The sequence below is a fragment of the Nilaparvata lugens genome, chromosome 1, assembly GCF_014356525.2.
Source record: "Nilaparvata lugens isolate BPH chromosome 1, ASM1435652v1, whole genome shotgun sequence".
Classification (NCBI taxonomy): domain Eukaryota; kingdom Metazoa; phylum Arthropoda; class Insecta; order Hemiptera; family Delphacidae; genus Nilaparvata; species Nilaparvata lugens.
Window position 1 is genome coordinate 36,304,834 of NC_052504.1, and position 22,989 is coordinate 36,327,822.

General features: G+C 35.8%; 1 protein-coding gene across 3 annotated transcripts in view; it reads left to right on the forward strand.

Annotated features, from left to right (window-relative positions):
- LOC111054291 overlaps window positions 1–21,225 on the forward strand; it is a 118,340-nt gene extending 97,115 nt beyond the window's left edge. For 2 of the 3 annotated variants that reach the window (XM_039420419.1, XM_039420422.1), the window contains exons 3-8: window positions 2,596–3,058; window positions 3,774–3,896; window positions 7,383–7,597; window positions 13,022–13,324; window positions 16,515–16,784; window positions 17,824–21,225. In XM_039420419.1, the coding sequence (XP_039276353.1) occupies window positions 2,596–3,058; window positions 3,774–3,896; window positions 7,383–7,597; window positions 13,022–13,324; window positions 16,515–16,784; window positions 17,824–18,138 (1,689 nt within the window). In that variant the 3' untranslated portion in view covers window positions 18,139–21,225. The remainder of the gene's footprint in view (window positions 1–2,595; window positions 3,059–3,773; window positions 3,897–7,382; window positions 7,598–13,021; window positions 13,325–16,514; window positions 16,785–17,823) is intronic. The other variant, XM_039420426.1, reaches the window with a different exon arrangement.
- The last annotated feature ends 1,764 nt before the right edge of the window (window positions 21,226–22,989 follow it).

Genomic DNA, 22,989 nt, shown 5'->3' on the forward strand with positions numbered 1-22,989 from the left:
ATGTCGGTTATGGAGTTGACTACTTCTATGAATCTGCTACAATTGTACTTAAGCAGACAGAACGAGTTTGATTGGATTGTTTTCATAATTGATATTTATTAATTTATTTATTTTTTGATACAATTACAAATCATATGAATATGATCGGGATAGAAGAACAGGCATAGCCCAGAACTATTCTGTTCCCAAATTTTGATAAATAATAAAATGACCGAAAAAATAGGTTATGTTCTTTCTTACTGAGGAAAGTTAAAGTTCAAAGTTCTGTCCAAAAATATATATGAGCTAAAATTTTTGAATTTAGAATGATTAAAATACCAAATTAATGGTGAATATTGCACTTAATATCACTGCACTTTGAATAAATTAAGTTATTTCAGAAAATTTTGAAGCCAAAAATATACAATATTGATATCAGTCTTGAATATCTTACTTCACACTTGAATCAAAAGAAAATTTGAACAAATAGTGTCTACGAGTGGAACTGAGTTCCAGATCAATTTGGAAAGAAACTATGAGGTTTTGTAGGAGAAAAAGCAGAATTTAATTTATTATAAAAGAAGTCAATCTTGTTTGAATTATCATTAAACTACAGTACATCTCGGAATCAAAAAATGGACTATAGCTAGCATTATGTTGTCAGAATATAAGACACCCTATTTGAAGACGTGGTCAAGTGCTCATGTGCACTATACGTTTAGAAATGCTCCTATGAATACCAGATTAAAAATGCTGCACAAGTTCGAAAGGTCCACTTATGAAGCACCAACAACTCACTGAACACAATTTTCACTTCCTGAAACGTTCCACCTTCGTTAATAGAGCTTCCATTCATCTCTAAAGGCTCTGATAGATAAATAACCAAAAGAAGCAAATATTAGTTTGTGGCTCACCGCAGTAAAAAAGCGTGCAGTCATGGTCCAGTAATTTGAACAAATAGTGTCTACGAGTGGAATTGAGTTCCAGATCAATTTGGAAAGAAACTATGAGGTTCTGTAGGAGAAAAAGAAGAATTGAATGTATTATAAAAGAAATCAATTTTGTTTGAATTCTCAAGTGAATACCGTTGAGAGAAATCTATTCAAAGCTATTCTGGGAGAAATTCATATAAAAGTGGGAAATCTCTTCTCGTACACTTACTATCTTGCCTGCCTAATACATGGGAAACCATAGTTGGCTAGGTATCTTCCTCTCTTTTTTTTCTCTTCTCCAACACACCCAACCACAAAGCCATGGTTTTTTTATATTATTGTAACATTTTATTTATTTGTTTTGTAATTCTTTGTCATTTTGTTTTGTCTTGTTTTGTGTGTTTTAATAAATTGAAAGATTGAAAAGAAAAGATTGCATAATATAATATTATATTAAATAAAACAATTGGTTGGTTTCGAATGATATGATGAGGAAGTAGAGCGGAGAAGTGCCCACATGTTATACTGGAACATAATTCACTTTTTTTTCAAAGTAAAATATCTACTATTTGTCAAATCTCTATTCCAAACTACTGCAGAACTACTGAAGTTTTTCATTGCTTTCTGTATTGCCAATATCATTTCTCTCCCTTTACCAATGGCACAACCAATCACTACAAAAATGGCAGGGTGTAATGGGTCTACTGTAACTTTCTCCTATTCACAATGAAACAGGTGTCGGGTAATGAATTGATCACTATCCACAGATTTAGAACTTCTCCATGATAAAGCCCTGGAAAATAGAATATAACAAGAAGAAAATTATGTGATTTTTCTCTTCCCAGCCTATTTGCAATTGCTATTCCTACTCGCACACACATACAACAAAACAATACAAATAATGGAATTCCTGTAAAGCGGGAAATGGGCTATTTTCTTTCGATTTGCTAGGAACTTACCTGCTTCAATAAATCTGATATTTCCATATGAATTCAATGATTATTTTGAATTATAATATATTCTGCATTGTATAATTAATCTTGAGTTTGGAGGATAATCATTGGATTTAAACCTTGTGCCCGAATACGAATAAATTACATAATTATTTACATTAAGAGATTTGATAAAGTAGAAAAATGAATTTTCTTTTATTCAATGAGAGATATATTGTCCTCAATATATGTAGTTTCTTAATGTTTTAGTCAAGTTTCTATTTCTCGATAATTTGAAAAACATGATATTCTTTCAACACATTCCAACAAACCTCTTATGTATCTTACCTGTACCTTATGTATCTTACACTCAAACGTGAGTGTTATTGCCCACTGGAGAATGAAAATTGCATGTCTGTTCACCCTTAAAGAAAAGATATCATGGCATGCTATTTTTACTCCATCCATGATATAGCTTGTATACTGTTCCTGAAGCAGTCTCAAACTAACAAATCACTCTTGAAAGAGGAAATAATTTTTTCCAATATTGTAAAAACCCTTACATTTCTAAATAACTTTTAAAAGGTGAACAAAATATTCTTTCAATTTTGAATACTGCTACTGTCATTTACAAATCACATTTTAACGTTGAATTAAATCAAACCCGATCTAAATTAAATTAAGCAAAAAAAGTACAATTATTTTGAATACTGGATGTGAATGATTGTTATTGATTTGGTGTGTTGTTGCAGATGATGGTTGGCGGGGGCGGTGTGGGGAGCGGGGGCGGGGCCAGTGGCAGTGGCAGTGAGATGTGGCCGCTGGAGAGGCCGGACGGCATGCCGGCCATACAAGCGCTGGAGGTGATGTGTGGCAAGGACCATATGGACGTACACCTGTCATTCACGGCGCCCTTCGAGGGCATCGTCTCCTCCAAGGGCCAGTACGGCGACCCGCGCTGCGTCTATGTGCCTCCCTCCACCGGCAAGACCTTCTTCTCGTTCCGGATCGCCTATGCGCGCTGCGGCACTAAGCCCGACCTACACGGCCAGTTCTACGAGAACACGGTCGTCGTGCAGTACGACAAGGACCTGCTCGAGGTCTGGGACGAGGCTAAGCGTCTGCGCTGCGAGTGGTACAACGACTACGAGAAGACCGCCTCCAAGCCACCCATGGTCATCGCCGATCTCGACGTTATTCAGCTCGACTTTAGAGGTATCATCAACCACACATCCCCTCATATCAGTATGAGTGTAGAAAGAAAAATAAAAATCTCAGTACCCTTTTTGAATTATTTAATCACAACATGTTTCGGACATTGATGCAATTTTCAGGTGATATGATGTAAAAAAATAAATACTGCTGGAAGATTTTGATCATATGTTAGTGTATTCATATGATTATAATGAATTAAACTATTAATTGTGAATTTAAATTCGCATGATTCTATCAAAAATGGGGCTATTGGTGTCTAATTGGATTAAGTTTATTATTTTATCTCTATTTAATTTTGCCGCTTTATAAATGTGAAATTCTTCTTTAACATTCAGTTTTCCACTTTTATTACCATAATTTAGTATTTTCATATTGGAATTTATATCTGTAAAAAATTATGGCCTGAATCTATCAAGATATTTATTTCCCATGTCAAAAGATAATTACAGAAAAGAGAAAAAAGTAATAAAATATATGGCAATAGCAAATGGATAATACTAAAACTATTGATAGAATGATTTACAAACAAGAAGAAAAAGTAATACAGAATAGAACTCAAAGTAATCAAGGAATTGTAGGAAATAAAGAATATATTTTTGTTCCATATAACACAATATTTAATAAAGCTATAAGAAAAACCTTTACAATAGATAAATTCATTTCAGTTTATTAGCTGTTGAGTGATGTGATGTGAATAACGTTTGCTGTTGTACAGGGGATAATGTGGACTGTTGGATGGAGATTCAACATGGCAAGGGGCCGTGGGCTCCCCCTGTCAGTGGCATCGTGCCTCTAGGATCAACACTAACTCTCGTTGTGGCTATCAACGATTACAGAGGTCAGTCAGCAACACTATTATTCCAAACTCGCACTATCAATGAAACCTATGTATTGGAACAGCTTGTATGAGTCTCAAAATAGAATACTCGTCAATATTACTAGTACAGTACAGCCATATCTAGCATTATCTAGTGTGCTAGAGATGGCTGTGATAAAATTTTGTTTATACTTATATTAAAAATTGAAATTCATATTTAATTATTCATAAAAAGGTTTATTAACAAAATAATCGTATAATAATATAATTAATATAGTCCCTGTGTGGATGATTTGTCCGTTTTCAGGGTGGAAAAAAGTGGTATAAAAGTATGATGATTCGATAAAAGGATAAGATACGGCAGTTTTCAAACTCACACAGTCATATCTCCTCATAGACATAGAGTCTTTGACATGTATTTATTCATTTAAAAGAAGCTGGACATATTTATCTATCGCTTGAAATGTAAATTTGATTAATTGTAAATCATGAAAACCAATATTATTAATAAGTCAACACTGATGTTCATTTATTTTGAATTTTCACCTCGAGATGGGAGTAAGTCCTGGAATTTATAGTGCTTTCAATTGATTTTAATGGTTCTACAATGTTAGATGTATATTGTATTTGAAAAAAGGAGAAGGTCTTTTTGAAAAAGCTGTACTATTTGCTCTTCATTTGTATTATCTCTACATTAGTTATTAACCAATTAATTTATTTATTATTTATTACTGCCGATGAATAATTAATCCCTTTAATAATTGTGATTTTTATAATAATTGCTCTGACATCCGGTATTACAAAAAACTTTGAAAATTCGAAATCAGAACTTTTATATCACGATTAATGACCAAGTTGCCCAAGCCACGAGAATTGCTGAGTACTAATTGACGTCGCTCGACAGTGAGACGCTATCGATACGCACAAGAGTGTGCACTGAACTGAAATTGGCTGCCGGCAGAGGGAACGCGACTAGGCGCCACCCCGACTACTTGACACCCCGACTACTTGTCCCCTTTTAAAACCGGTTTTTGGGGGACAAGTAGACGTGAGCCATACCCGTCCACTTGTCTCCTTTCTGAGGAGGTGACAACTTATCGAACCCTGTCGCAAGGGTTCGAGGTGTCAAGTTGTCGTTTACGATCATGACTAGTTGGCACCTCCGGTCGGGGTGTCAACTTGACGGCAATGGTATAACTAGGGTACAAGTAGTCGTCTACGGTCACGACAACCTATCCCCTCGACTCCACTCCACAAGAAATCACCATTCCAGCTGGCTCTTCATTTGAAAGTTGGAAAATGAAGCCAAACTATCAAGTTCTATATGAAAAGGCATTAAGATTCCTAATTTTGATATAATAAGATATTTTCAACATCATGCCTTTGTGAGTGAGCCTCAATATCTATCTCATATTTACTTTCATTGCCACTCATTTACTATAATAGGCCCAGGAATTCGAGAAATAATTTCTTTCCTTCAATATTTGCAGTGATAGATATGGCAATACGCTACTCTTCTTAATAATCATACTCATAAAATTTGTTTGAACAGTGTCTGTGAGTGTAGAAGACACAGACACAACTTGAAGATTCTCATTGGCCTTCTTATGGTCTGATTGCAATCTGAGCGCAAGTGTATATGAATAATTATTTATCCTCATATTAATTACCAGACTTCATGTAATACCTCAGTTGATAACCAGACTTGATAACTTCATCTGCCATATCATTGATGGATGAAAATTTGAATGTTCTAGCATTAGGCTCATTTTACTCGTAAACGGTACGTCTGACGGAAAAAATATAACTGAACAAAATGTGATTAGAATTGTGTTCTACATCTGGTTCAGTCATCAAAGTGGCTTATTATTTAGTTTTTTCTGTTTTCAACCAACTCGAAAAAATTTGTCCTAAAAATAGCAAAGACGGCGAATATCTCCCGAACCGTGCGTTTGACGGGAAAATGTTACTGAACCAATAGTGCTTAGAATTCAATTCTTCATCATAACCAGTGATAAAAATTGTTTGATCCATCCTCCCTGCGTCGCAGGGGTGTAATTTGTGCCAACTGGTGCTCTGTAGGTGACAAGTAGTCGGGGTGACACCTAGACGCCAGAGTGCAAGGTGTCATGTAGACGTAAGCCGTCCCCGTCTACTTGTCTCCTTTCTAAGGAGGTGACAACTAGTCTGGGGGACACCCTGACGCGAGGGTGCGAGGTGTCAAGTTGTCATTTACGGTCATGACTAGTTGGCACCTTTGGTCCAGTAGGTGTAAAGTAGTCGAGGGGACAACTTGACGGCAATGGCATATTTCTACGAGGGTACAAGTAGTCGCCTATGGCCAAAATGAACAGGTGTCAAGTAGTCGGGGTGAGAACTAGACGGCTACCCCCGGCAGAGATTCGCTCCACTCGTAAAAACGCAACTCGCTAGCGTCGCAAATGTGCATCGAGCCTAAGTGCCGGTTGCACAAAAGCCGGTTAAATTTTAAGCTTTATTAATTTAACGAGAACCAATCAGAAAAGGCTTCTCGTGAAATCAATCTCGATTAAAATACCGGTTTTTATGCAACCGGGCCTAACTGTAGTGAAAAGGTGCGAACAGAACGAGCAAGTCACAGTGTAGTCTAGATCGATGCTACTAAACAGCTGTGCAATGACAAGAGCATTTGAAGTCATTGATGAAATGAATGAAAAATTCTTCATCAGGCGGAGTTAGGACTTTCAAGTCCTCTCTACCACTCAACTTCAAATATTGTCAATTGATATACGACGTTTAATATATATCAATCGATATACGACGCTAGCGATCTGAAATCTACATATATTGACCTGACCGTTCTGTTCGTACCTTAATGTAACGTCATTCCCGATAGTTGTATTTCTTCAATGTATGAGCTGGCTCCTCTTTCACAGCCTTGGGCCGTTGTACACATTTGAAAGGCGTCTATTATTCCTTCATTTGTTTTATTTAAACGCTAATTCAACAGCAACTCAACAGTTGTTCTAGCCCAGTTGCTTGTCCCCACCAAATATTTTACATATTCACTGTTTAGATTCTGACAATGAGCATACCATGCTATATTTATTTATTTATTTCATTGACAATCACAAATCATAGTTACAATATGATTGGGAGAAGACAACATAGCCCAAAACAGTCTTCTTCCAATTTTTTAAGGCTCTTACAAATAAAAGGTTCAAAAAAGAATGAGGTTAGATTCCACTTTCCACTTTGAAAAGCCCAATTTCCATTTCAAAACTAATGACTAAACTAAGAATTTATTAAAATTATAAAAATATAAAAAACTAAAATATTACATAGCCTAAAAATGGAATAATGTTATAATTTTATTCCATCTATTTTATTTACACAATCACAACATCAAATGATAAAGAACCAACAGGATAAACCCAAAACTGTTGCTCTCTCTAATTTTGATAGAAAAACTAGTTTAAATGAGGTAATAAATAGTTGAATAATGTAGTGAATGATGACTGATTGCAGGTGAATTCGATATGCGAGTGAAGTCGTGCGCTGCCTCGGATGGCGGCGGCCACATAATCCAGCTGAGCGACGAGAATGGCTGCGTGCTCAGGCCCAAGATGATCAGCCGCTTCCTCAAGGCACGCATCAACGACGAGCGAGCATCCGTCATCACCTACGCCTTCTTCCACGCCTTCAAGTTCCCTGACGCGCTCAGTGTGCATATCAAGTGCAAGGTATCGAACAACAACTCATAATAATTGTTTTCAATGGCGAACAAATGAAATATTTTGAAAAATCTTGGCTGGGCAGAGAGCTGTTTCCTCCTTAGCTTGGTTCCTCCTTGGGCTGAAGGCCTGGTTTCTCAAGTCTCTAGTCTACGGCCAACTCCAACAAGCAAATGAAATTATGTCTGTCATATAAGCAAATCCAACTAGATCTAGAGTTGTAGAACAGAATAGAAAAAACGTTTATTGAATAAATAAGCCACCTTAAGCGAACCTCGAAGAGGCTGCTTGACAAGGTACCATATACGAAACATGAAAATTCAAATATATTCATATTCATTTATCAGTGAACTTTATTTTTACAAGAATTTACTTAACAGTTGAAATTATCATGATATTAACTAATTAATTGTTGGCTCAGCTCTCAGAAATCTCAAAAGTGTTATAATTTATAGTCAACCTGAACTTACCTACAAAAAATAGAACGGAATTAATTACAACAATACAATACATCCTATTATATTAAACGAGCAATTCCTGTATAATATACATATAAATATTTTACAGTTTTAAGTGATTAGTGAGTGTTATTTTGCTATTCAATTTGGTTTGTGAACAATCTAAATTAGTAAAAAATCTTTTCTGTTTTCAAATCTTTGGACTGGAAATTGGACCTGAATTCAAGTGTATGGAACATAACCTACTTTTTGGACTATAAATCAAAATTCGGGGAGGGAAAAGTTTGGGGCTGTGCCTGTTAGTACTTACCCTATCATTTTAAAGAATTGTGTTATGTTTATCAATAAATAGATAACGAGCGAAGCTCGGTGCCCCGATATTTAGTAATAAATGTGATAACATTTCTAGTAGTATAAGTCTTCTTCTTCTTCTTCATGTGCATGTTCGCTTCACCCGCCTATCCACAGCTGCACGGAACAATGCGATGTTCATGGAGAACCAGGCTCTCAAATTTTTCAGACATAAAATTCTTTTTCTGCCGACCCCTCTCCATCCCATTACTCTTCCTTGCAATAGGCCCTGTAGGAGACCATAACAGTGTAGGTTTCTCATAATATGCACCAAGTACTGCACCCATTCTCGCTTTTATAGTATTGTTGTAAATGTGCTTTTGTGATTGACACTTTATTTATTTAAAGTTTACATTGAACAAGATAAAAATAAAAATACTTCATCATCTTTGAACATTTCTCATGAAACTCTTACTAGGCTAGTTATTTTCTTGTAAAAGTTCTTTGCTAAAACAGTCACCTTGGCAGCCGTGTTCACATTATTAGTATCCATGTAGGGCTTGCCTACATCACTATACCACCCCCAACCCCCCCCCCCCAATTAGGGATTTGGTCTCCAATATCCAGATTTCCTTGATAAGGTGCTAGACGATTAGTGTGCAACCTTTGGTTTGGTTATTCCTTCAGTTTTCTTAATCCTATACACAATTATCCTCTTCAAAATGTAGTACAGGTCTTCCCTTGCTCTTTCTAACTTTGAGCAAACATTCTATTTAAATTGCCAAATTCAATTCTTGGCCAAATAACAAACAATTTGGATTCTTCGGATTTCCAATAAAACTCGAACAATTAGATATAGCAACATTTGATCCTCAACCTTATGGGCTCTCAACGATGTCTCAAACATCTAAATCGAACAATACTCTGCTCAGCCAAACCTCAGGACAGACACACTTTCTCCCTGCCAGACAGCCATGCTTCTGTAGTTTCGAACAGATGTGCTTCCACTCAGCTACATGCTGAGGACTGAGGAGTTCCATTCGAGCTACATGCTCGAATTTACATGCTCCTTATTTTCTCACTTATGCATACACTAATGCATGTCGTAACCTGTACACCCTAGGCAGTTACCTGTGCCCACACCCTATGTGTGACTTCCTTGAGGCACCAAACAATATTGCTTCAGTTGCATTCAACTATTCATCTCTGATGTTCTAGATCAAGAGATAGAAATCCTTCTTATCTTGGCATTGTCATTGAATAACTTTTTATATTTAAAACCATTTCACAATCAGTCAGATCATTCTCGATTCATCTATTTGATTAAAATAATTCTTCATCAGTAAGTAATTTAAATTTATAAAATCTTGTTTTAGAATTAATAAAATTTTTAAATCAGTCAGACCAGGTTACAAGAACATTGACTCCAATCGCCTGAATCTCTTGTAAGCCTCTCCACGTGATCGGATTCCCCTGTGAGTAAATCACTGTAACTTGTGGCACACTAACAATGTTATACATATATCTCAGAGCCAACCTAATAGGCTTGTGAAAGTCTAGAGGAAACCAATCGCCATATTTCTTCTGAAAGTCGCATATTTTCTTTTTTTCCATCAACACTAACATAAACAATCCCAAACAATTTGAAAATTTCCATTGATCCCATTGAAATTTTTCCCCATATTAGATAAAAATTCTAGCATACCTTTCTCGATCGAATTTACCCACTCTTTGAGTGTTTCCATCTTCATTCTTATTAATCTTGCTCTTGCTTTGATGCAAAACTTTTTTTGTGTAACAAACTTTTAGCACGATTATTTTTTTAATGATTCTATCCCACTTCTGACACCAATGTTGTAAATGTGCTTTTGTGATTGACACTTTATTTATTTAAAGTTTACATTGAACAAGATAAAAATAAAAATACTTCATCATCTTTGAACATTTTTCATAAAACTCTCCATAAAACTCTTACTAGATATTTACTTGTAAACGTTCTTTGCTGAAACATTCACCTTGGCAACCGTGTTCACATGATTCGTATTCATGTAGGGCTTGCCTACATCAGTATTAAGGAGCTCTCTTTCTTTACCCATTCTTCTAATAAAAGTTTCGGCATTAGTCTCAAATCCTCTTATTCAGCTAAATCTCTTACACCTCCAATCTTTTGCAGCTTCTGTCAGTGTCCATAACTCGGCCCCATATAATAATACCGGAAAAACATAGCACAACATTCTAACTTTGGTATTCAACCCCAGACCTCTACTTTTAAAGATTGAGGCCATCCTTATGAACACACTTCTGCTCTTCTCAATTCGGCATCAGTAGTATAAGTAGTATTCTCATTTACCCCTCTGTTTGTAATCTACTAGTATTTTTCTTATAGTCTTAAATTCTTCTATTTTCATAATATTCCTCAAGTTTTATTCTACAGTTTTTTTTGTATTTCTTATCCCAACTAACCATTTTTTCCTCTCATATTCACCACAAACATTTCATAACCTCATGCTACCTTTCTCTCCCTCTCCAAATACCTGAACTTTAGCTTGAATAGCATTTCTCTACTAATTTAAATGTGATAATTCTATAGTGAGTATTCAACTTTATTTTGCATTATATTATTACAGAATAGGAACCTGCTGAAAAACCTTTCAGGTTTAGCGAGAACATATTATTATAATGTTTTTTTTTTAATAATAAAATGATTAATTAACACAGATTTGAAGCAAGTGTCACAGAACACTTATTCTGGTTGCAACATGAGTTTGAGCCGAGATGCCGATTTTAGGATAGAATAGGAAAACTGTAATCGGTTTCGATTTTGTTGTGGTATCAGTTGAACCTTGAGAGAGGAACCATCAACAATCCTGAAGTTCTTTAGGGTGATGACAGCTTCTAGATTTCTCTGATATAGCTTACCTCCGTATTTATGAAGGTTGATAAGACTATGACTCGTTACTTATGAATCGAGCTTGATGAATACACCATACAGTTCAATTTGTAGAGTGGTTGAGTGTTGAATCTATGAAGAAATCATATTCAGAGAATGATGGAGGAATTTCCTATTAAAAATGGTCAATCAACAGCCAGTTGAGGACAGCCAGTTGATAGACATGCTTGAAAAGGCGCCTGTGTTGTATTTTGATATTTAAACTGTGTAAGATTGGCGATTATGAACTGATCTACGTTACTGTATTGGTTAATTCTTGAAAAACCAGGCAATTATTTCAAGCTAGAAAGAGGAGTGAAGCAAGGCGACCCGTCATCACCGATACTGTTCAACGCAGCTCTTCAAGAGGTTTTCAAATTATTAAAATGGGATAGATTCGGCATCAATATCAATGGAGAAAATCTAAATCATCTTCGCTTCGCTGACGATATCGTGGTTATTGCCAAGTCAAGTCGAGAGCTGCAGGGTATGTTGGAGGATCTCGCAAGCGCCAGTGAACAGGCTGGACTCATCATCAATCCGGATAAAACCTTCATAATGTCCAACAGAGAAAACTGTGAAATACAGATTGGGGGTAGAATGTTGAGTCTGACAAACGAAATGGTTTATCTGGGTCAAAGCTTCTCATTTGCAATGAGGGAACAAAATGAAGTGAAGAGAAGATGCAACATAGCATGGAAAAAGTATTGGGCTTTGAAGTGTATTATGAAAAATAAAGAGCTCAATATTTCAACAAAGGCCAAAGTGATAAAATCGTGTATAATCCCAGCACTTATATATGGAGCACAGACCTGGGCTTGTAAGAAAACGTCGCTGAAAAAGGTTCAAGTCACTCAAACAGCAATGGAAAGAAGCATCTTGAATATAAAAAGACAACAAAGAATCAGGAACTCTTTTATAAGAAGTATTACAAACCTTGAGGATGTGACAAAAACAGTGAAGTTGCTGAAATGGAAATGGGCTGGCCACATCGCAAGATTAGAAGACGACAGATGGACGAGAAAAGTCACCAGTTGGGAGCCAACGTGGAAAACAAGAAACAAGAAGAGTAGGTCGACAGAAAGCCAGATGGAAGGAAGGATGATATCGTAAAGACTGCAGGTATAAACTGGATGGAGACGGCGAAAAACAGGCAGAGACGGAAAAACCTGGGGGAGGCCTATGCCCGCTAGCGGGCCTAGTTTCCAGAGAAATTATCAAATTTATGTATTGGAAAAGGAAATTATTGTTTTATTATATTCTTCTTTATATTATATTATTCTTTCGATTTCATTAAATTTCATAACTATCATTTTTCATTTTGCTCGAGGAAGGAAAAAAATACTCCTGTATAACAGGAGTAAAAACTAAATTTGTACGACTGTACGGACTCTATTTCATTTGAAGATTTATATATGTATTTATATAAAAAAGAAGAATTTCTCTAGTGTATTGAAAACTGAAGATGAATGGTTTGTAATGAATTGTAAATTGTTTTTCTAATGATGTATTGAAAAACGTTGTCTGGAGACTAAATAAAGGCTTTATTTATTATATTTATTTATTTATTATTATTACTGTATTGGTCTCATTCTGCCAAGAACATATTGTAATTTGTCTATATGGGTCATCACTCTTCGATGTGTGTACCGAATGTGCTGTATGATATTAATGAATATTATGATGTAATGAATATTATGCACTGTATATTTACAGTTTTTGTTTAAGACAATCAACTTCAAATTATTATTGCAGGTGGAGATCTGCAGGCACGGCTGCCTAGATCACTGCCAACTGGGAGGCGGTGGTGGTGGCGGAGGCCTCGACATTCCCCTGGATCACTACGGTCCAGTCGACCGCAAAGACCCGCAGGCGGCCGATCGCAAAGACCCGCAGCATGCCGGCGACAAGCAGCACTCGGACACGTTCGGCGACCTCATCTACGACGAAATGCTCAACCTCGACGACAACGAGCCGCCCAACGACGCCGGTCAGCAACCTCAGGCTCAACATCAGAAGCGCACGCCAGTCGTCGACAACAAACCAACACCATTCCAGGTATGTACCGCGATTTTTTGCCTTCTACATGAATTCTATTAGATTGAGCATAACATGGTGTGATCATGTGTTTGTCAAGTTCCATCCAATCTGGTAGAATTTGTAAGAACGGCTAGAATTCGTACGTCCAAAAATCTATGTGTGTGTTTAACTAAGTGTAAAACCAAAGAAATTAGCCAACAGAGTCGAAGTTAAAACAATGATGAATCATGTTCTGCGTTCCCTAGTCGTTCCCCAGCTAACGGATTTGTGAGTATCTCTAATTCTCACAAATGTTGTTAACAACCTCTGATAAGGATAAGGAAAAATCACTCACACAACTTTCCTTGTTGTTATGAAAATTGATCACCTGACGCTAGTGTTCATGCGCATCTCAAGTTACTATTCAAAGATCTGAGCCATATGGTGACAGGACAATAACGCTGGAGACACACGAAGTCTACTATCTCTTTATAGTGAATGATTTAATATAATCAACAGTTTCCAACAGTTTGCAATATTGAATAATCACATTTTCTCGAATATCGAGCTTATTATCAATTTTAGGTGAAAATGTTAATGGACATTATTGTAGAGATTTTCATCATCAATCTTTTCCACTTGAATTTTTTTGTTTATATTGTATCTAAAGCCTGATATTTGGGAATCTAAATTCAAATTTGCATATATGGGGCGGAGCTCCTGAAAATTTCACAGATATGGGACTTATGGCAGTTGATAGAGCTTATCAATGCCTATTTCATGTATTAATTTGATCAAAATCGTTGGAGCCGTTTTCAAGAAAATCGCGAAAAACCCTGTTTTTGTCAACATTTTCGCCATTTAGAATTGCATTTGATTGAAATTGTTCGTGTCGGATCCTTATATTGTAAGGACCTTAAGTTCCAAATTTCAAGTTTCAAATGTCATTCCGTTAATTGGGAGATGAGACGACATGTGCGTGAGTGCAACACACACACACACACACACACACACACACACACACACACACACACACACACCACACACACACACACATACACACGTAAAAATATTGTGTGCTTGTGGAAATGTACAATGGCTCAGATTGAGACCTTCACTTTTAATCAGTTTTTTACAGAAACGGTAAGATACAGATATAAAAAGCTTGGCATCAGCTGATTCAAAGTGAATTGCTCATGATCGCGGCGCGTAAATCTGTACGCACCTTTAAGGTTAATAGAATATTCAGATATCCACAAGATATTATGCTCGAAGTCGATTATTTTCATAATGTGGTTGATTTTCCAATCCGATCCATTTGGAGGTTCAGACCCGAGATCTTGTATTATCAAAATTTCAAAGTTTTTCCAAATATTATGACTCAAAGTGAATTTACATTTTAAGAGAGAGATCCTCAGCATTCTCTCATTTTTTTCTTAGGTTCTTCAAGAGAGCAACTCTTTCGAAATTATTGCTTTATTTTATCCTACTAGTCGTGACCCCGGGTCCCAGGGACCTGGGCAATTTTTGTTTTAGTTATAATTTTGCTTCCGTTTGCTTTACTGTCTATTGTGATCCATGTCAGTAGACACTTAAACTTGATGTAGAGTGTGAGTGCTCAGTGACTTGTTGTTTTCGTGAAATGACGTTTCTGGGTCCCAGGGACCCAAGGGTCACGACTAACGTAACTTTTTTCGTTCTTTTCAAAAGCACATTTGTATGCAATAGTGATTGGATTCAAGCAGTCAATATGTTTATTTTGAATAGAGACTTCGAAGAATGTACAAATTGACTTCTAGATCTCTATTTCAATGACATTAGTGAGGCTGAAAATAAATTCATAGTTCAAGATAAGAATACTGACCCTGAGTGGGATGATAGTGAAACCAATGAACTTCAGGTGATCCCAGGAATATTAAACCTCCCCTAAAAGTGAACTTTATGAGACCTTATATATTTTTAATATTTTTAGTAGTGTTTCATGTAGGTTTTAGGATTTATAATAGTATTCATCACTATAATTTCATAAGTCTTGCAAAGATTGTGCAACATGAAACTAAGGGTGAACTCAATGAAAAGAGTGAACTATGACCTTCCAATTTTTTTCCTATCTTTCTAGTAGTGTTGCATGTAAGATCCATCATAGTATTCATCACTATATTTCTTTGTTCACTTTATATAAAATAATAACCAAACGTTACTTTTCACTACCCTAAAAATGCAAGGTTTCACAAATTAATTTTCATAATCATAATGAAGATCGATTTCTGCTTCACCTAAGTGCTCAATGTGTTAATTAATAACCCTTGGACATATTAAAATCATAGAATAGCATTACATCTTAAAATATATTGAAATATTCAATATGAAAGAAGCGGGTCCCTGGGACCCAGGGTCACGACTAACGTCAGAAAAAAATAGGGTCACGACTAGAAGGTTATGCATCTTTTCAGCTAATGACACATCACAAGTCATGAGATTTTAAAATCGGAGTTTCAAGATTGTGGTATGTTTACGCCTAAAATCAATTATTTATCAGTGTGTTTTCCCAGTTTTGTCCAGAATGACTCAAAAGCGTTCAAGCGTTCAGGTTCAGCTTCAGCTAATAGAATGTGAAAGAGGGTTTGGAACTAAGTTACTTCACTGCTACGCTTGAACTGACGACTCTCAATTGTTTTTTTTCGCATTCTCTCACCCTGTATCTTCTCAAGCAACTTTATCAATGTAGTTCTAAATCGGTTGAAAAAATTGAGCAGAGAAATACGAAGAGATAGAGAATTCCGAAAACTTATACTGTACTCGAAATCAAACCAACTAGGTACTGTATTACTGTACGGTACACTAAACTTGTTGGAAATGACATAACTCATTACAGTACGTATCAAATGTTCTCATTACCAGTGTAGAGGATGTTTTTTGAACTTTTTATTGACCCATCAATATTATATTTAGTGATATATGTATCATAATATAGTGGAAATATTAGTATGATTACTGATATTGTATTTCAAGAATAGTACTAATTGCAAAATGTGAATGTGTGGAGGATGTTTTTTTGAAATTTTTATTGACCCATCAATATTATATTTAGTGATATATGTATCATAATGTAGTGAAAATTAGTATGATTAATGATATTGTATTTCAAGAATAGTTCTAATGGCAAAATGTGGCTTGTTTGCATGTTTAAATCTGTTAGGTTTGTTTAAAGTTTGCTTCTTTCTTGAAGGAGATGCCATTGCGAAACCAGAACGCGAACGTGCGGGAGCCATCGGACCGGTTCCCTTACGGGCCGCGCAACCTAGACCCGGCCGGTGCGGGCAGCGAGGCGCCGCGGCTGCGTCGGCGTCGCTCGGTGGTCGTGTCCGACCGCAAGGTGCGAAGCGCCGACGTCGGCGTCAGCGGCCTCTATGACGTCATATCCGAGGCCGACCTTGCCTTCACGCCCGACTCCAGGGCTGAGGCGGTCACCGTCTTCCAGGGTCGCATTAGAGAGGAGGTACCGTACGCTCCAAATACAATAAGTTGCATGCGTTTTATAAAAATAGCGAAGCTGGCTAATTTTTGAGATCTACAAGTGCTCAACACCGTGTCACTTCCATCTCTTTTAAAAATTGATACCGTACTTGGGAACTATTCTTGAGAGCTGAGAACCACATGGTTGCTTAGCAACCAAGTACTGTACTAGAATCGAACTGATTGGTGGCTGTTATTGTTCTCTTTAGAGAGAGGATACATTCTCAAATAATTTTTTTTAAACAATCTATAAAGATGGTTTCTCTCTGAATCTTGGCCTTAATATCCTGAGAATGGCTTCGATCACCAAAAATGACCTTAAAATCTTCTAAAAATTACCTCAATCTCCTTAAAATTACCTCAACCTCCTAATAATGGCCTCAATCTCCAAAATAATTCAGCTAGAAGTCACTGAATACATAGAGAAAAGATAGCATAAGAAGACATCCCATGGTAAAGGTTGTTTATGTTCCAAATTTATCTTAAGCCAATTCAGTAGAATAGTAGTTCTTTTTGTAAAGCTATTTGGCGCTGGTAGTCTCCCATACTTACAGGTGACTATAAGTAAATTCTATAGTCACAGTACCCATACTGTGCTATTCTTACACTCTCACTCCAACAAAACATTAATAATTGACAGTAGTTGATAGTTAATCGGCTTGAGTTAACAATCGGCTTGAAATTCGCAACATAAACGACCTATACCATGGGATATCTTCTTATGCTATCTTTTGACTTTGCATAAAATATTCCCACAGAATTCATGCCAGAGATCTATCTCTCATGTCCAGGTTGTTCAAGTGAGCTAAGGCTTTGCACCCTTTTCAGTCTGCTAGCACTGCCTGATCGTGGGTTAGAATCCTGCCGATAGACATGGACATTTGATCATCTTATTTCATACTCAGGCACAAGAATGTATTGATGTATCATGACAATAAATGAATAAATAAATAAATATTTAAATGAGTTATTCTATGCGATTATCTATCGATTTGTTGCCTAATTTGAATGTTGTGTTGTAGGTGGTGTATGGAATTTGCCTTCCCGTTCCGGGCTTCAGTCTGCTGTTCCTGCTGGTGTCTGTGTCAGCAGTTGGCTCGGCGCTGATTGCCGGGTCGCTGCTCTACAGATACCAGCTGCAGCGCGAGGCACAACAAGTGGTCGCCAGACAGCAGCACCAGCGACAGCGGCGACACCTGTCGCGTCAACCGCAGCCGCAGCCGCAACCGGGCAGTGCGATGGTCGTCAACTCGCTAGCCAGCTGGATGGCACTCAGGCTGCTCAGAGCCAGGATCCAACAGCCATCCGACCAACAGTGCACCGCTCACAACGGCTGAACCATTTCATCAGTCACCAGTACCAGCCTACGAGATGGCTGTGGTTCAGGGCATGGAATTAACACTTGGTGTGGAGCGGTGCGGTGCGGTGCGGTGCGGTGCGGTGCGGTGCGGTGCGGTGCGGTGCGGTACGGAACGATAAACCGACGTCAAGTGTTTCCCCAAAACAGATTATCACACTGCCCTCTATCCTCAGTTAATTGAACACTTTGTGAAGTGATGAATCTCTAAACGTCTAATTTGGAACGGTAGAGCCGACAAATTGGCTTTCTGCGAAACAAATTATCACACAGCTCTCTGAAAGCTTAGTGCGGCGCTGGATTTGTTGACGTTTCGGAGCGGTAGAGCCGAAGTAGTGATTGATTCTGCAGACTATAGTAAGATACTTTCGATTGGCGCCGAGAAAATTTGACGAATTTTCCAAATGCTCAGTTACAAGTTATTGTGTATTGTGCCAAAGAGGTTAATAGGATAAAATAGTATATCGAAAACACATATAATTTAATTCTTCTTCAATTTCATTCATTTCAAGATAGTTCTTTTCCAATATTGAGCGTAGCCTAGTATTATTATTTTGCATTATCTCACTGTCTTATACAGACAAATAATTGTTGTTTCGTGATGTGAATGTATTCAGTTGTGTGAGTGTTTTTGTTTTTTGTACAGAACTTATTTTTAATATTGGGATAATTGATTGTTAGTTAAAAAGTCTTGTTATTGTATGCACTCTTGTGGAGCTTATCTCCTTCATTCAAAAATAATTTTGAATAACTTACTAAAGTTCAATCTGATTCGTTGATACTATACAGTTATTTCCATTAAGGAATACATATTGCAATAGAATAGAATTCATCAACTGATAGCTCAATATTATAAGTGTTTGTTATTGGAAACCAAAAAAAAAAAAAAAAAACAATTGTCATTCAGTGGCATATTGAAGGCGGGAGATTTCCAGGTTATTAACCCCCCCCCCTGATCACGAAAGAAGGTCCAAAAATCCAAAATAACACTCCCCCCCTCCGTCATCAAATTCCACTAGGTGAAGTCTATAGGGATCCAAAATTTTTGGCCAAACCCCCACCACAATTCAAAATCCTGGCTACACCATCATTCATTCAAAACTTCCCGAGCAAAACTCACAATTAAGAATATCAACTATCTTCAATTATCATCAACAAATAATTTTCCAAAATACTGCACCGTCCTCAAATTCAAAAAAAAACTTTATTATACATGATAACGTAATTTTTAATCTCTCTACTTAAAAGAATTTAATGTTAAATTCTAATGTTAATGTTAATTTTAATGTTAATGTCATCGTCACTGTACCACTTCAATATATATAATTTATCATAGTTTGAAGGATTATTAATTTGTTATTTATTAGAAAAGAGTTTATAACCTGACAATACCGTACATGAAATATTTTTGTAAAATAACGATTTCTACTGAGAAATGAGTATAAGCTTTTATACTCCACATTATTATACTACATACATAATTCCCACAGCCTACATAATTCAAATCTAATAATTTCCTGTACATAAAATATCTCAATACTTTTTGTTGTACTCTGATCATTTTTCACAGTACCGTATTTTATCGACACCTCTATATTATTCACAACATATGCATTTGAAGATGCGTAAGTAAGGCGAGTATTAGATATCTCTTCTAGCAAACTTTGACTTTTATTCCTCATTATTTATTCTTATTTAACATAGATTATGAAATAGCATGCAGTTCTTTTGATCCGTCCTCACACTAAAATATTGGAACATTGTCGTATGTACTTTTACTAGCTCATTTATAATGTTGTATATTTTTACTTAAGGCTCAAACACACATAAAATTGCTCAAAGCTTATAAACATAATTTTATTTATTCATGTATATTTGTTATTTTTAATATTTATTTTCTAGTTAGGATATAAATGTTGATCAATAAGAATTTTCATAATATTCGGAAATATTTGTATTTAATGCATTTGTCATGATAGATCAAATAACACTTATTTAAATAAAACTTAATTTGACTAATGATGCAATAGGTATATATTAAAATTATTGGATCATTAATAATAAACCAAATTGATGATAAAAGTCCATCCCTCCCTTACGACGATGGTCATGGTAAGAGAAAATTTACTTGAAAATTAATTTTTTAAAAATCCAAATAAAATAGTCATCTTCCAATAAAATGAAGCGGTTATCAACAAATTCCAATATTCCAATCAATCCATCAGTTTATTTAATTCAATCAGTATTGTTATAGGTACTTTCTTAAATCCCCTAATCTTGTCATTAAGTAATGCTTAGTTTTAAATGTTGTAGTATAGGATGATTCTAATGATAAGTTTGAATTTGATTAGGTGTATTTTTAATCCAGTAAGTCGATTTCTAGTAACTCTGAAACAATAAATAATGAAAAATGAAAATAATTTCTCTGAACATTATTACGTATAGTGTGAAAATTTACTCAATCTGAATTATGCACTACTGTACACTGTAAGCAACGACTCAAATAATTTAACTAGACCACTTGATAATATAAAAGTAATAAACTACATGTTTTTAGTATTCCATATGAATTGAAATTCTTTATTCTACTTTTCAATATTTCCTACTCACATTTACTATGCAAATAAGTCGCTTATGGATACGATTATAAAAATTGAAGATTATCATATCTACAGACATCAGTAAACTGCATTTTTTAATCTGTTACAGTTAGCCTACAATTATAAAAATTTCTAAAGAATTTATAACCTAATTTTATAAGAATTCTGAGTTGAGTGACTTGATAGATATCTTCAAATATTCCGTTATTAATCAGGAATTATGATAGTATCAGGACAAACAAACAAGACAGGACTATTACAGCTAACTTCATGACAGTTCAGAAAAAAATAAAAATACTTTTTAACCCAGTTACTTCTCTTCACTGCTATACATAATTATGAAAAGATTACACAAATTAATCATTTTATGAGTTTTCTGAAGAAATCTGTTAAACTCATAACAAATGACTTCACCGAATTTAATAAATTGAAATAATAATAATAAATAGACCGTAGTCGGCAGTAAACTGATAAAATCACGTTTCATCCATATTCTAATATTCCCATTATTATAGCTAATTAAACTATTGTAATAGCTGTACCAAGTAGTGCATCTGTTGAAACGAACAATTCTAGTATGATAATTTTATTGTGTAATTAAATATTCGTTTACAGCATTCACTATGAAATTCGAATGCATTATATGTTTTTCTATTTTAGGGTTCTCGAGAAAAGGTGAAGGTATGTAAAAGAGTACTTTATAGTGTGTTATGCAAGGCAAATGCATAGTGAGGCATTAAACAAAAATATCCAATTACGGTATTCAAAATTAGTTTTAAGGATTTATAAATATGTAAAATATTATTAGAATTTCTAAATAATGAACTAACTTAAGATAATTATTATATTACAATGTATCAAAGATTATGATTATGAAATAGTATTGTTGTTTTATTCCCACAAAAAAATCCTAATTGAGATTCTTTGGCTTTTTTGAAAGAAGCATTCGAAATTCCTTTCTCCATAAATCCTCACCTTCGTAGTTTGAAAAATATTTTGTCATGATTCATTAATTTATAAGAAAAAAAATTCTCATCGTAGTAGTTTATTGTTTGGAACGCATTTTTTTCTTTGGAATGCGGAAAACAGGCTTATCGAAAATTGAGACTGGCACGTGTAGAACGACGCGATGTGGCGTGAATTTATGTGACACATGCTTTATGTTCTTTACTCTTGGTGCTGTGCAAAGGCTAAAAAGAATTTTTCTACTGGTGATATTTTTCAAATTTTCTCTAACAAGCTTTGAAAATAAAACAGTTTTCTCCGGAAAACATTTTTTTCCGATCATTAGTTTTTGAGATATGGGCGCCTAAAGTTTAAATTTTTGGGACAAATAATTTCAAATTCGGTAAGAGATAAATCCATGAAATTTTGAGGATAAATCCTTCATGGTATTGTTGATTGAATAAAACTAAAATTGTCAATTTTTGAGAGAGTGATTCAATTTACCAAAAATAACAACTAAAAGTTATTTTTTGTCATTTCCAGTAAATTGAATAATTTTATCAAAAATAGATATTGTCAGGAAATTTTAGATAACCATTCCATTTTGATAGCTTCATAGTATACAAATCGAAAAACATTGAAAGATATCACCAGAGGAAAGTTTTTTTAGTCTTTACACAGCCATATGTAGCCTAATGGATCAGCGCAATCATAGTCACACGTTTAAATGGCAAACATGGCAAAGTAATGGATTGGCAACACGACAATATGAGACACGTGTGGCGCTTGGCAAGTCGCATATTGAGGCGAGACCAGCTTTTGTCAATATGATCGAGTTTTTTTAACTATTGTAAAGGAATGCATCAACGCAAAACAAAGAATTTGAAAATGCCTTATTATATTGTGCAAATTTGAAAGACTCTTCAAAAAAATACCTTAGTCCATTCTTGGTACCAAGGGCTGTGTGGGAGAAGCTATTATCTCACCGCTTCACCACTCCAAACAGTACGGCGCTCTCAGCCTCTCTCCGTCGCGGCCCGGACTGTCCGCGCTGCCTGTCGTGAGATCAGTGCTGCGGAGTGCGGACCCGTGCAAGGGTGACACCTTTCCTTCAGCAGTCCCCGGACCAGGAACGTCCCAAAGTTCCAATCTTCAAGTAGCTGAATTGCAGGAGCTCGGCACAACTCCCAGTCGATTTCGTTTATAAGTTTGGTCACCGGTTCGAGCCACGGCCGGGCGTTTAATTTTTGATGCTCAAAATTTAAAATACATTTATAGAATAAGAA